The sequence below is a fragment of the Lissotriton helveticus genome, chromosome 4_1 (genome assembly GCF_964261635.1).
Source record: "Lissotriton helveticus chromosome 4_1, aLisHel1.1, whole genome shotgun sequence".
Lineage (NCBI taxonomy): Eukaryota > Metazoa > Chordata > Amphibia > Caudata > Salamandridae > Lissotriton > Lissotriton helveticus.
This window is the reverse complement of record NC_136063.1, coordinates 656,715,120-656,729,914: the sequence shown is the minus strand read 5'-3', so window position 1 is coordinate 656,729,914 and position 14,795 is coordinate 656,715,120. Positions and strand designations below refer to the sequence as shown.

Genomic DNA, 14,795 nt, shown 5'->3' with positions numbered 1-14,795 from the left:
TATCTGAGCGCTGTACACAGAGGCAGAAGCATGCATGAACTCAGAACAGTTGAGATCAACATTATAAAACAACAAGGAGTAAGCAATCAAGATCAGATACCAGGTAGAGGGCCCTGCTAGTTCAGTTTCTCATATAGTGCAATATATTTCCTGTAACGATCAGTAAAACAATCATAGAGTGGCTCGTCACAGCATAGTAGAGTAAATGACAAATCTGTAATCGGCCCTAGAAGTATTCTTCTATTATAGTTCCGGAAGGGCCCTAGAGTAAAATAACAGTTTACCATCCAATCAAAAATAAATAGCGAAAGAAGCGTTGGGATACATTTCAAATCTGTCAACAAGGGGACTAGAGAAAGAGTACAGGATGATGCAGTTAATATTCATTCAGGAAAAGCCATTTGCCCTGTTTCTTGAAATAGGCAGTAGAGGCATTGGTTCTCAACTCCGTAGGAAGAGCGTTCCAAATTCTAAGCGCAAAGCCGGAGAAAGCACGTTTGTACGTACTTTTCTTTTTGAATTTAGGAGGTTGAAGAGCACTGATGAATTGCGACTGCTAAAAAAAGCCTGCAAAAGATCTGAAAGAGATTGGAGAAAAAATTTCGACCATACCACTAAAACTAAATATAAAACTACTCTTCTCACCTACAAAAAAGCAATCAAAGTTGCACAAATCAACTACTTCGAGGAGAAAATTAAAGCGTCTCACAACTCAGCCCGGGAAACTTATCAAATAGCGAAGAAATTACTCAAAACACCAGACCCTCCCCCTCTGGTGGAACCCTCAGTCACCCGCTGCAACGAACTTGCAGAATTTTTTAACTCCAAAATTACTAAAATCATCAATTCACTCCCCCCTACCTCCTTCAATGCCCTCAGTCCCCCCTCTGACGTCAACTCACACAGCTACCAGCTGTCAGCATTTACTCCACTCACAACTGACATCACTCTCCGCATACTCAGCTCTATTAAAAGTGGCAGCCCCTCTGACCCTGCTCCATTGAATATCCTGAAATTAGTCGGACCCACTATTCTACCAAAGCTGTCAAAACTCATCAACGATTCACTTTTCCTAGGTATTGTCCCCCCCACCTGGAAAAAAGCCATGGTGAGAGCACTGCTCAAAAAACCCCACCTCGATCCACTAGAACTTGGCAACTACAGGCCAATTTCCTTACTTCCAGGTGTCAGCAAAATAGCTGAGAAACATGTTAACCTAAATCTCTCCCAATACCTCGAGTCCAACAAACTATTGGAACCCTCCCAAACAGGATTCAGGCCAGGCCAGAGCACCGAGACAGCTATATTGGCGGTAGTCGAAGAGGCAAGGAAGATCATAGACTCAGGAGGATCAGTGGCAGTGATCCTCCTGGATCTTAGTGCCGCTTTCGACACCGTTAATCACCCTATCCTTATCCAAAGACTCAAACACCTCGGAGTCACAGGAATTGCCTTGGCCTGGTTGGAATCCTTCCTCAAAAACCGACTCTTTCAGGTGACAGAGGGCACTTTCACGTCCAGACCTACACCCATCAACTGCGGGGTACCACAGGGCTCGTCTCTGAGCCCAACCCTTTTTAATGTTTATATGTCCCCCCTCGAGAAGGTCGTCGCCCCATATGGCATCAAACTCCTGACATATGCCGACGACACTCAACTTGTGGTCTCTCTTAGCCAGCAAGACCTCTCTATTCCCAACCTGCACACTTGCTTGACCGAAATTACAAAATGGATGAGTAGCTCCCACCTCAAGCTGAATAACGAAAAAACTGAGATCATGTTTTTAGGTAGCAAATCTCTATACAGCTCCATCTCCATATGGCCGTCAGCTATGGGCCCTCCCCCTGCGTCTAAACCAGAAATCAAAAGCCTGGGCATCTGGTTAGATGAAGAACTTAACTTCTCAGCCCAAGCACGGAAAACTGCTGGAACCTGTCACAGTCTACTAAGATCGGCAAGAAAAATACTACCCTTGCTTCCGACTCAATCCCGCAAACTCCTCATCCACGGCCTTGTACTATCTCGTTTGGACTATGGCAATGCCCTATACCTAGGGGCCCCCAAAAAAGTTCTAGCTAAACTCCAAACGGCCCAGAATGCGGCAGCCCGCATGCTCACAGGCACCCATCGTCGCTGCTCTGCCAAACCATCATTGAAGGCCCTCCATTGGCTCCCCATTCAAGAGAGAATTCAATTCAAGGCTCTCTGTACGACCCACAAGATTATGCACGGCAAGGCCCCTCCCATACTCCAAAATCTCATTTCACCCCACATCACCTCTAGACCTCTCCGCTCCTCCAACTGTTATCTAGCCTCAATCCCCAGGATCAGAAAGGCCCGCCCAGGCGGCCGACTGTTCTCCCTCAACGCTGCCAAACTCTGGAACTCGCTCCCCTTTAGCCTCAGAGCCCAATCTAACCTTCTTACATTCCGTAAAGCACTCAAAACATGGCTGTTCCCATAAACATCTCTCACTAGGTTTTTTTGTCTCTCAGCGCTGGGACGCCTATGGGCAACCATGCGCTCTACAAATCTGTAAAATAAATAAAATAATAAAATAATAAGTGTGGACGTACTTCTTAAGTATGTCCACACTACATAAGTAAACAGTATTCTATATCTATTTATGTGGCATGCTAATTGCATAACTTTTATTACATGACATCCCCACGTCTCTTATTATTGTTACTTTTGTTACCATTTATGTACGTTTTACACTATGCCGTCTCATGCTTCTGTTTAATAAAGCACACATACATTTAATTTGCATATGAATAAGATCGATTTTATCCTCGTAGCCAGCTGCTACTGCCTTAAAATGATTTATAAACCCTGCATAAGTTAATGTAGACAATATGTTTGCAGTTAATCCCAATAAATTACCAGTGCAATGGGGTCAAAGCAGGATTGGTATTGCTCTATCTAATTGTCATAAAATAGAGTTCTCACTGTTTCTAAAGATTGCTAACAGTACAAATCTACTTTCGTGAGTAGGTGACTTACTTTTGGAGATTGAGTTAAGTCACAATTATACAAACATATTTGTGAACTAGGCCCTAGGTTGACATAGGCTAATGGCCATGGGTTTCCATTTAATATCTGATCTCTGAAATGTAACCTCTTTCTGAACTACTATGGCTTTATTTGGTTCAAAGTGCGGGCCTTACTATAACAGAATAATGTCACAGATGTTGCCTGAGCTCCATATATCCTAATTATTGGTTTCAGGCTTGATCTCTCATGTGATGGATACGGCTGTCATAAACCAGACATATGAGATGGCATCACATTCTTCATTCATATTACATGTAAATTAGGGGATGTGGCTGCTTCTGGTCTATTCTGATACCAGGTTTGTTCTGGTTTCAGTTAGGTCCCTTTGCTGGATCATATTGTAGAATGCTGCAAAAGAGGGGAAGGTGATAGAGGCATTTAAGGCAGAATATAAGGTACTAAGTGTTAGGAATTGGGCTACTAGTTTAGGAAGGGTGTACTTACCAATGTACTAATGGCACGAGCAACAACTAGTTTTACTGCCAAATGAATATTATGTTCAAGCAGAACCAACATTTTTATAGTAAAGAATGCAATGCAATAACATTTCCAAGTTTTAAGGCAAAACGCATCTTGAAATAGAAATGATGGAGTGGAGGTTTGTATAAATCAAGTAGGTTGTCCCGGTCACAGTTTTTACCATTTGACATACTCCACATTTTGAAGCTCAAAGTCTTCCAGGAGTTATACACCCATGTCTGAAGCAGTCGAGTGTCCCCTGAATTAAGGTATATCGTCATCAAGCTCCTCATGAACGCGTGGTTTTTAGTGTCAAAAGCTCTGAGCAGGACAGAGAGAGATTTATATGTCTCTCTCCAGCCAAGAATCCTGTACAGTCTAGTCCTCCATGGTCAGCTAGGCCTTCTTAGAGAGATTAGTCTTTCTGCTTTTTGTGCCTCACAAGCAGGCAAACATGAGTTCAGTCATCTAAACCTTGTAGAGCATATCCAGTCTGTTGGTGCCAAGAGTAGTTTTCTTCCAACTGGGTCTCCTTTTTCAGGTTTTGTCTTCAGAGGTTCAAAGTGCTGTGAGGAGGCTGTGTCGAGGTACCAACCTTATACAATCCTGTCTACGTTAACATCGTATGCTCAATTTATTTTTTACCACTTTGATTTTCCTTTACTGTAAAAAAACAGAACCCTAAAGTTGAAATAGATAACCTCTTCTTCCATTAGAGGGGCCTCTAGGTGTCCCTAAACCACTCTCCTATTTAGATGAGATCCTCTCCGTCTGTCAAGTCCATGAACTGTCCGATGCTTTGACTAGATCCAGAGAGTATAGAAGGACACTAGAAATTAAGTGAAATCATTCAAATTAGGCCCAATTTGCATTGACAAGGCAAAAGTGATTGTGTGAAGTATGTAATTTGTTCTGCCAAGTGATCCTGATTCCCTTTCTGACGTCTAATCCCTTCTAAGGGGCCGATTCTGATGCGGTTTGGAAGGCCTCCTAACAGCATTTTCTCCGTCCGAATCGGATCTGGAACGTGTCTTTCAGACCGAATCGGAAAGGTTTCAGACCGACTGATTACGATGCAAGTCAGATGTTAAGAATAGCCTAATCCACACCCGACGGCTTTCGAAATGACCATGCCATTTGGACCACATTTATGAACAACCGATTATGATGCAAGATTCGGACAGCCTTTCTGTCTGACTCGAATTGGCAGTCAGAATCTGAATTTGGGGGCCTATAGCGCCCCCCTTCTCCCGGAGCCTTCCCAATCATGCCTGCCATGCACAGTGTGGCAGGCACCAGGGGGTGCCCTCCACAGGGCACCCAATTTTCCCCAGCCACCCCTTTCTTCAATGGGAGCCTATGCATTCAGTCGGAACATAAGCTCCCATTGAAGTCAATGGGATTCCGACCGAATGATATGTGGAAGCATCCGGATGCATCGTAATGGATCGGTCAGACTCTCCTGATCCAAGTCAGTCGGAAGCCATTCCCAAACTGATTTGGTCTGAATGAATTCCAAATCGCATCGGAATCGAGCCCTAAGTATCAAGGACAACACTCCAGCTTCCCTCGGTCCACACTGGACTACTTCTAGCTTGATCTTTTCTGTTCTATGATGTTTCTTTGCTAATACACAATTGTTTTGTTCGATGCTTGAAAATAAATTGAATATACTTTATTTGAAATACATTTTTCTTAGTGGCTGTTTTTTCCATTGAGTTGTAAGAGCACAGGTATAGTTATACTCCTGTTATACTCCTGAATTTGGGTTAATTTGAATACTTTATATTAGCAATCCAATACACACACGTAGCAGCATATTTTATTTCTTGGTTTGCACTAGCAAATTCTTTTGTTTTTTCATTATGCAGGTCGATGTCTTCAACATTGAGGCTGTTTCTCTTGGAGAACTCAACAAAGTAGTCATTGGCCATGATGGAATAGATCTAGGTGAGGTGATCTCATTTATAAAAATGCATGAGCTCATTAATTCATGTAAGCAATTGTATCTACTGAACGCGTTCCTTTTGTTTTCTTACTCCTAGTCCTCTGGATGATTGTCCTCTGTCATTGCCTTGTACCTTCTATGCAACCCTGATTTATGTGTATGTGCTCCTCTGAAGTGATGTTCTTTACTCTGCCTAGACTGGAACATTTATTGTACTAGAGTTGATCTGCCATATCAGACTATAATGCTGATACTGTCGCGCACTACATTACTAATATTAATTTAAACCCAATTAGTAGCAGTACTAGGCAACCCATTCAATTTCATAGGTGTCCAGTCATGACTTTAAGAGAAGGGACGTTCCACTATTGCCAATAAAACAGTTTTCTGAGTCTGTGACCACAATCTGTCTACTTTGCTGCGACCATTTTCAAAGTAGTTTTATTTAGACCTTAAATTATGATCTCCGTTCTAGTGACAAATATCGAGATCAAGTCGCTATGTACCTTAAATATGCAATGCTGATCTTCATCCAAGGATACAATGTGTCAAGGTTGTTATTAGAGCACACACACACAAAAAGATGATGGACGGAATGCTGAACGTTGTCAAACATTCACCCCCTGTCACAGATCTCTGTTAGACCCATTGTTCCTCTGCTCACTACATCACCCTTGTTTGGACCCAGCCATTGCAAATTAGTCTTGACCCTGCTCCCCATGATTGTTATTAGATGAGATGGTATATTTGATAGTCTACCAGTCGGGGAAAATACAAATAGTCAAATGTGGCCATCTGCTGAGCTGCCAAGCTTCAAAATACGTTTTGGTTTTCAAAAGACAGGAGGGAGAAGGAGACCTTCTTGAGTTTACCTGGAACTGGCAAATACATGCAGGATTCCAACCAAAGCCTTCAGAAGATGTTTTAATAGAGTCTCTAAATTTTCAGGCCCAGGCATTACAAGGGATCAGTGCATTGGTAAAGATGACTGTGAACAGGAACAGAAGCTCTCAATCAGATTGGCAACTCCCATAAGATTAATCTGTGACTGTAGAAGTATCCCAAAATGCAGCATCCACGCTGCTCTTTCAGGCATGCAATCATTACTGTGCATCCTCTCTTCTTAGATCTTTTCACTAGCTCCCTTTTTCTGACAAAGGTACATTCACAGGCACTATAGATACAAGACTTTGGGGGCACATTCCAAAGCTTCTATTGATTACTTTCCACATACTCCACTGGTCCCACTCTTCAGATAGTTACCCATTTGCTAATAACAGTACCATATTTCAAAAGATACAGAAAAGGATCACTTCTCTGTCACAGTCCTACAGCTTCAAATTACCTTCATGGTATCTATACCTATATCTCCTCATCTTATATTGCATACATGACTCAAAATCTATTTGTAACAGACATTCAGGTGTTGCCTGGAAACTCATATGAGGTGTTAGCAAGCTTTACAAAACACAATACATATAGAATAACATATCATTTACTTCTGATGAGTTATGCACTTTATGAAAAATGTGTTTTAGCTATGGTGGTTTGATATTGTTTAATGGTGTAAATAAGATTCCAAAAAAGGATATGTGAAATAAATAAAATGAAGTAATATCAATGATTTCATGAATATATCTTATATATAAAAAATAGTACACAAAATCTGTACCTTCTGCCACCTATTTTTTAAATAAATTTTTACAACTGTAATTTTAATTTGCATTGCATGCAACTTGAAAAAAGGAGTATGTTATTATGTAATTTTGTTAAGTGTGAAGTATTGAAATGTGCTATTTCAAGAGTTCAACAAGGAATGGAAAATGGAATATCTGATCTATGTGAGATGTCCTACTATGCTTAAACACAATTCTTTTTTTAGAAAAAAAATATTACATTTCACTCAACCTGATCTATCTTTTTTGCTGTGTTTGATAATAGGCAATGGTTGGTTCCTAGACAAGGTGGAGGTCAAAACACAAGAGAACGGCAATGAAAAAACAGTTGTGTTCCCCTGTAACAGGTAGTCCAATATTTCTTTAAAAATAAAAATATACCGTAAATGCTTACTTTAGTGAGTGAAATGAAAAAGACATTATCATATAAATCAAAATTTGTACGTACATTTTTACAGATAAACATATACAGCTATGCCAATGAGGCACTTACCAGCACATGTTTTTATGAAAATCCCACTCACACTTGCACACTGTCAGACTCACAGTTCCACTGCGGGGATGTCTGGAATTCGATGCTGCTCCAGATTGCCTACCTTGTAATTCAAGGAGTCTAAAAGCCAGTCCTGGAAACACAGGAGGAAAGGGGAATGGGACTAAACACATATCACTGCTTGGCACCCTCTCTTGGACCAGGTATGGATTTGATGCCCAGAGAGTAAGCACACAAAATTGCTACTTAGGCCTCGATTACAAGTCTGGCGGACCACAGACCACCAGATTCGTGGGGGCACGATGGTGACAGTCTCCCAACTATGACTCGGGTGGTTGTACCGCTATTGTCCCCCCCCCCCCGCAGCAACCAGGGAAACGCTATTCCCAGACAGTGTTGCTGCAGTCAGGAGGCCGCAATATGCTTGGCAGAACCGTCGCAGTCCCGTCAAGCATATTAAGAGTATCTCTCCGACGACTGTGTCATGGAGGTTCATCATTCATGAACACCGTGGTGGAGAGGAAACAAAGGGGGCCCTGCAGCGCTCCCTGTGCCTCCTTCGCATATGGATGCATGCAGGGGGGCACAACATGTGCCTCCTTTGTGCAAGCTCCCCAGTTCCTGCATGTCATGAAGTTTTCAGTCCATGCCGTGCAGGAGCTGTTTTTGGCCTTCCCATTGAGATGCCATTTTTAAAGGCACCGCTGTGGAAACATCAAAAAACAGCCTGTCAGACAGGAGGACAATGCTAATCTGGCAGGCAGTCTGACCACGGGTTTGGCAGTGCAGCAGTAGCGCGGAGCACTGCCAAAGCCATCATCGGGCCCTTAGTTTCCAGAGCTTGATCTCTACTAGATATCTCATCGCAACCCATTGCAGCAAGAGTCAGCTCCCTCCTCCACCATCACGGTTCAAGATGTAGCTGCCACCGGACTCTCACCAAGCTCAAGTGGAGACTGCCTGACCCCAAGATGGATGCACCCGTAGCTCCCACTATGATGATTACCAGGTCTCGCTGAACTTCGCACCACGGTTCTCACACCCCACCTTCCAAGACCGGTAACTGCGATAAAGCCGACACTGTCTGATAGCTAGGCTCTGCTTCACACGTGTAATGGCCGCTTGGAACTGAAGCTCAGTGAAAGCCCCGCACACAACAATCTGAAGCAGCATCCAGCTGCGTACAATTCCCCACCAAATGCGGCGATCCTGCAACCGCAACACCTGGAGCGGCTAAAGAACGGAGTACCTCCTTTCAAAACTGCAGCTGTGCCGAGAAATGAGCAGGGGCGGTCCCTAGCATCTGAATGCCATGATGGCTCCCAGAGCGCAATGAACCTGTAGCCAGTGGTGGAGAAGATGGAGCTGCACCGCCAAGCTTGATTGCCCACCAGAAGCGACCCAACACGGCGACTGGAAAGTTTTCACCACCTATGACCCAGCATCTGAGGACCCGCCCTGTGGAGGGCTTTTCTGCTGAATCACCGTAACGCAGCGGGGCTGCCCTGCGGGAAGGTAGGATCACGCACTGGACCAGCGGCCTCCCTCTCGCTGCTAGCGCATCGGGAGCTGGAACAGCTTTGAGGGACCCGCGAGCACCAACGTGTGACATTGCCAGCGGCTGGCCGCTGAATCTACCTGTGAAACAGACTCCCCATCTGCCTGAGGCATCGATAAGTGTCGGCGGAGTCTCTATAAATAAAGAGAACTTCTTAGTGCGGGCTCGAAGTCCAGGCTCCCATGAACAGCCTCCTAACGGAGGGACAAGCGGATGTGTTAATGTGCATGGCAGAGAAACGCCCTTGGAGCATGTTATACTACCCCACAGGTATGACGAATGGGGACCAGAGATCTCAGATGTGGAAACAGCTCACCCATAAGGACATTACCATACAGGAGGCACCAGCCGCAATCAGGGTGTGTACAACCAGCCGACATCTCACTGAAACCAGCACTGGCAGAGTTTATGGTCGCTTACACAGCGAAGTAAATTGCATATCTGGGAGTCCTCCATAACGACTAGCTATCACATTTAAATAGCAAGCAGAGAAGCACCTACAACTGGAAGCCCTGAATATCATTGCCTGGCCGCGTGGAGGACCGGGGCCCCTTGGGAATGTTGCGCAAAGAACTCCGACAGAAACAATTGCAATTAGTAGCGCTTATGAAGCTAGACAACATCTAAAATGAAGGCCGCAACAAACCCTCCTGCGTCTCTACTGACCTTATCTCCCTCCTCCCCCACCCTCTACCCCACTCCACTCTACTCTTCTACACTTTCATGCTACCTACCTTTGCCCTCACCTTTCCTGGCCCTTAGTCCCCACCCTATTTATCTGTGAATGTTCCCACATCAATTGAGATCTAGCTAATTTGTCCGATGCCCGATGGAGCTACCTGGTTTAGATATAGGGGAGATAGGCTGGGGATTCCCTCCTTGGTCTTTAGTCAAACTTCCTTTCGACTCTCCTGTCGTCTCTTCCCGCATCCTCCCTCTATTTATGTCTCTCCTTCTCGCCTCTCTCAATGAACTGAGACTGAACTATTTTGTCTGATGCCCGATGGAGCTACCTGCTTTAGCTATTGGGGAGATGGGCCGTGGATTCCCTCCTTGGTCGTCACCTACCCAGTCGGTCTTTAGATACACTTTGTTTCATCTCTCCTTGTTGTCTCCTCCCTTACCCTCCCTTTCTCCCATCCCCTGCTCCCTCCACTACTTTTCTCCTCTCCCAATGTATTGCCTATTCTTTGATGTATTATGTAATTGTTGATCTTTTTCTGTTACATTGTTGATTCTGATGTAAAGCACTCTGATACCTTGGGTCTAGCCAGCGCTATATAAAACTCTTTAAATAAATATCTACTATATTTTATAAGATATGCATTTTAGAGTTGGATAACACTCTGTAGCTATGCGTATTGGTTAATACAAAATAGTTTATCTGCAACATATAATGGTGAATTTTAGTCTAAGGTCTAACGTCTTTGATTGTAGAGATATATGTATGCCTACTAAACCTTCAACTACCTTGAATAATGTTGACTGTAGTTTACAATACTTTTGGAAAGTCAAATCTTATACATAGTTCAAAGTCTTTAGAAAGAATGGGATTATCTCTCCAAGAAAATAACTTTAGTTCAATTAAGTGTATCATGAACAATACCACCTTTAAGAAATAACACAAAGGCAATACGAAAACTGATGCCCGTGATCGAACAGCAGGATCACTGACACAATATCATGGTAAATAATATTGTTGACCAAAATACTGTGTTTAAAATATCTTTTACCACAACATGGTACTCTCATACTTATATTGGTAAGTACAAACACATCTGAAAAAAATGTATTTGTGTTTGCGTGCTTATAGAAGTATGTATTTATATATAGTATTAAATATTAGTAGAATATATTTCATTTACATTATGTTAATTTATACAGTAAAATATTTACCATTTACAAATTTAAGCTCTATTTATATTTTATATATAGTATTAAATATTAGTAGAATATATTTCATTTACATTATGTTAATTTATACAGTAAAATATTTACCATTTACAAATTTAAGCTCTATTTATATTTTAAAAAATCGAAATTTTTGTCTTTTTTGGGACAATATTAGTGTCAACGATATGCTTGTCTTTATATAAATATAAACATATTTATGCATACATACATATTTATCGTGCAACATAATTAACACAAATATTTTACACCACAGATTTTTTTATATGGTTAAGTTATTACTATGAAGATATATAATCAATAAAATATTTATTTTACATTATATTCCTTTTTACATAATGTAAATGTATTATTATGAAATATATATGTATATATATGCATAGTAATAAATGTGAAATATTAACAAAATTACCATAATGTAAAATAAACATGTTTAGTAATTGCTAAAGTGTGTATATACATACAAAAAAATTGATATAAACCATACATACACAGTGAAACCATAAACATATTTAACTTTGAAGACAAATATGCTCATTAATGTAGACAATAAATAAAATATTACAAATTTAAAAATCATAAAAACACATTTACAAAAAATACTATAAACATTAAAATAAATTTAAAAATAACAAACAATGTAAAACATCAATAAAAAGCTATAACATTTATTTAACCAATATTATGAAAATTATTAGACTCTGAGACTATTAAATATACAATTGCCACTCTAGTTTATGCAACTGTAGGAAAGTGCTGGACTTTGGAGGAGTTAGATTTACTATGTCTACTCTAGTCGTCACAATAATAGGGAAAGATTTGGACTTCGAAGAAGTTAGATTTACTAGTCCTCTTCTAGTCAGTGCAACAGTAGGGAAAGCGTTGGAATTTGAAGGGGTGAAATTTACGATTCCCACTCCAAACAACACAACAGTAAGGAAAATGTTGGACTTTGGGGGGTTAAAATTACTATTCCCCCTCCGGTCCATGCAACAGTAAGGAAAACCTTGGATTTTGGAGGGGTGAAATGAACTATTTCCACTCCAAATACCGCAACTGTGGGCAAAGTGTTCAACTGTTAAGAGGTTAATTTTACTGTTCCTACTGCAGTCTAAGCAAGAGTATGGAAAATACTTCACTTCAAGAACATTACATATATGAGTAACCTCATGAATGTCATGGGACAAAGCAACTGAAAGTTGGCAGTGCTACTATTGGAGGCCTAGTCGGGCCTGGAGGTGAACAGGACTGGCTCGCCACCTGCCTGAGCTATCGCATGCTGCGGCCTTGGTCTGACGACAGCGGACCATAACAGATCACTTCTGGGTATGATCGGGGATGGCTAGCTAATGCCAGCTGAATAGATACCTTTACTCGCAGCAAGGGGCAGCAGGGATCTGCAAAACATCTGGCCATCTAAAGGCCCTGCAGGCTACAGCGGCAAACCCCTAGTGAAGTCACAGAATCCAGAATTCTGCTAGGAATGACCCCAGGGATCTCCACATTTACCAGCATCACAAGAGTGTTTTCCTCTGCTGAGGTCAGGGACGTGGGCCTCTTGCTTCTAACACACGCTCGCAGCCATGGTCCGGGGCCGTTAGGAGTGGAAGCCTCTAGAACGTGTGCGACGGCTGCAAGTCTGTTGTAGCGCTACAGCTGACAGAGCCAGGAAGGCTCGCCAGAGCAGATTGAGTTCCAGAGTGGGATGGAGGTCTCGCCGTTCACCCTGAGATTTTGACTGCCAGACCAGGGACCTGGGACCGAAGCAGTGAATTAGACACGTGCCACACGGTCTCCTTGGGGAAGAGGCGGGAGTACTTCAATGATATATCTTGGGGAGGAACAACCCTGCGGTGCCCCAGCGGGTGAGGACAGCCCTGAGAACCTAGTTATGTGGGACACAATTGGTTCTGAGGCCGTGTCTCCATGGCTGGACCCTTGCAAGGATACAATACCCTCTACTATTGCATTGAGGCTCTGGGACCCGCCACCTCAAACAATGGATGTTGGCTGGTGAGCGACATGGCTGGGGAGGTGAGAAGCCACCGCCTCCCTCCACCCAATGCAGCATCTAACAAGGAGACATTCTGGTGCACCCAAATAGTGTAAGGATACATGACACGTAGGCACGGTGACTGTGTGCATAGTGAGAAGCCCCAGGACATGTTTGGCGCCATGTAGAGTGAGCGTAGTCCAGATGGAAGGTGAAGTACAGGTGTATTAAGCACAGGGGACCCCATGTTTACTGTACTACACAGGGGGGTTCACCCATATCTGCATGGACTGGGGAGTATCCCAGCTATTGCTGTCAATACTCATGGGCATAGAGCTGCACACTCACACTCCACCAACACTCTTACTCAATACACTACAGCTCGCCAAATGACTCAGAGACTTACATGACTAGGGGGGTGAAGGTGGTGGGGTGGGCCTGCCCGATGGGAGTCCTGAGCCGTTGCGGGCTGAACTTTTGGCTGCTATCCATTGCTCCCAAACGGCGTTAGAAACTAAGATAGAAACAGTATCCATGATGTTAATCTCCTCCGTACCGATTTGAGGAAGGTGACAGGAAAGGTCAAGACTGCTGAGGGGAAGGGGAAGTTACAGTCCTAAAGTGGCAGATGGCCCACATTACCACAGCTACAGAAGAATTGGAGCTACATGTGGAGGATGCAGATGCTCGCTCCTGCTGGAGCAATATCTGTGTGCAGGGATTTCATGAGAAAGTCGAGGGTGCAGTGGCGTAAAAGTCCCTGGAGAAATGGTTGCGCATGGAGCTGTAACTACTAGGACAGTCACAATTATTTGTTGTGGAGAGAGCGCACAGAGCCTTGGTCCCACCTCTGCCGGTGGGTGCCCCCCAAGAGCCCTCGTTACCAAAATCTGCAACTACCAGTATAGAGACTGTACACTTTATGAAGCCCATGAACAACTGATCCTGCATAGATATCTACCCGGACTACAGGAAGCAAGTGCAAGATCTGCACAGATCCTTTCAAGGAATGAAATACAAACTGAGAGTCCCAGACCTGCAGTATATGTTGTTGTACCTGGCTCAACTTAAGGCGTGTTCCAAGGGAAGGCAAATTTTTTTTGATCATCCAGAGGAGGTCTGGAAATAGTTGGAGATTCGAATTCGAGACTCAAGATGTGACAACTTCTCCACGGCTGGATACTAACCAAGGATGGACCCATATGTCTCGCTCCTGAGGGGGTGTGAGACGAAGTCACCCCCCTGCAGCTGAGAACCCAAATACTGTCTTACTGGGACCGCCAAGAGTAACGGTTAATGGTGATGGGATGATGCAATTAAGGAGCTCAGTGGAGCACAGCCCTGGGGCGAGCATTTGCACACAGACACCTGATCCCTGGGTTTGAGAAGAGACTGTGGACACTTGGCCAGACTTTGTACCCAACACCATGGCAGCTGCAGCACCAGAAAATGGAGAATCGTGAGAACTTTGACGCTTGTTCAATTGGATCTTGGAAGGGTGGTGGACTGTGGCTAGGACGTTGGTGAGTACCTTTGAGACATGGAAGTGCTGCTTTGCACCAGAGACACTGGTATGTAATTCAAGATGGGTGCTGAAGAGGGTGACGCCCAACCATGTGAAATTTAACCAGGGGGGAATGATTAGTTAATAGCTACCGTGCATGGCAGCCAGACAATGGGTTTGGGATACAATTAGAAGTGCT

General features: G+C 43.3%; 1 protein-coding gene across 1 annotated transcript in view; it reads left to right on the top strand.

Annotated features, from left to right (window-relative positions):
• RP1 (RP1 axonemal microtubule associated) overlaps positions 1-14,795 on the top strand; it is a 1,491,030-nt gene that overhangs the window by 1,106,476 nt on the left and 369,759 nt on the right. The window contains exons 29-30 of the mRNA XM_078686181.1: positions 5,385-5,463; positions 7,403-7,484. Coding sequence (XP_078542307.1) covers positions 5,385-5,463; positions 7,403-7,484 — 161 coding nt within the window. The remainder of the gene's footprint in view (positions 1-5,384; positions 5,464-7,402; positions 7,485-14,795) is intronic.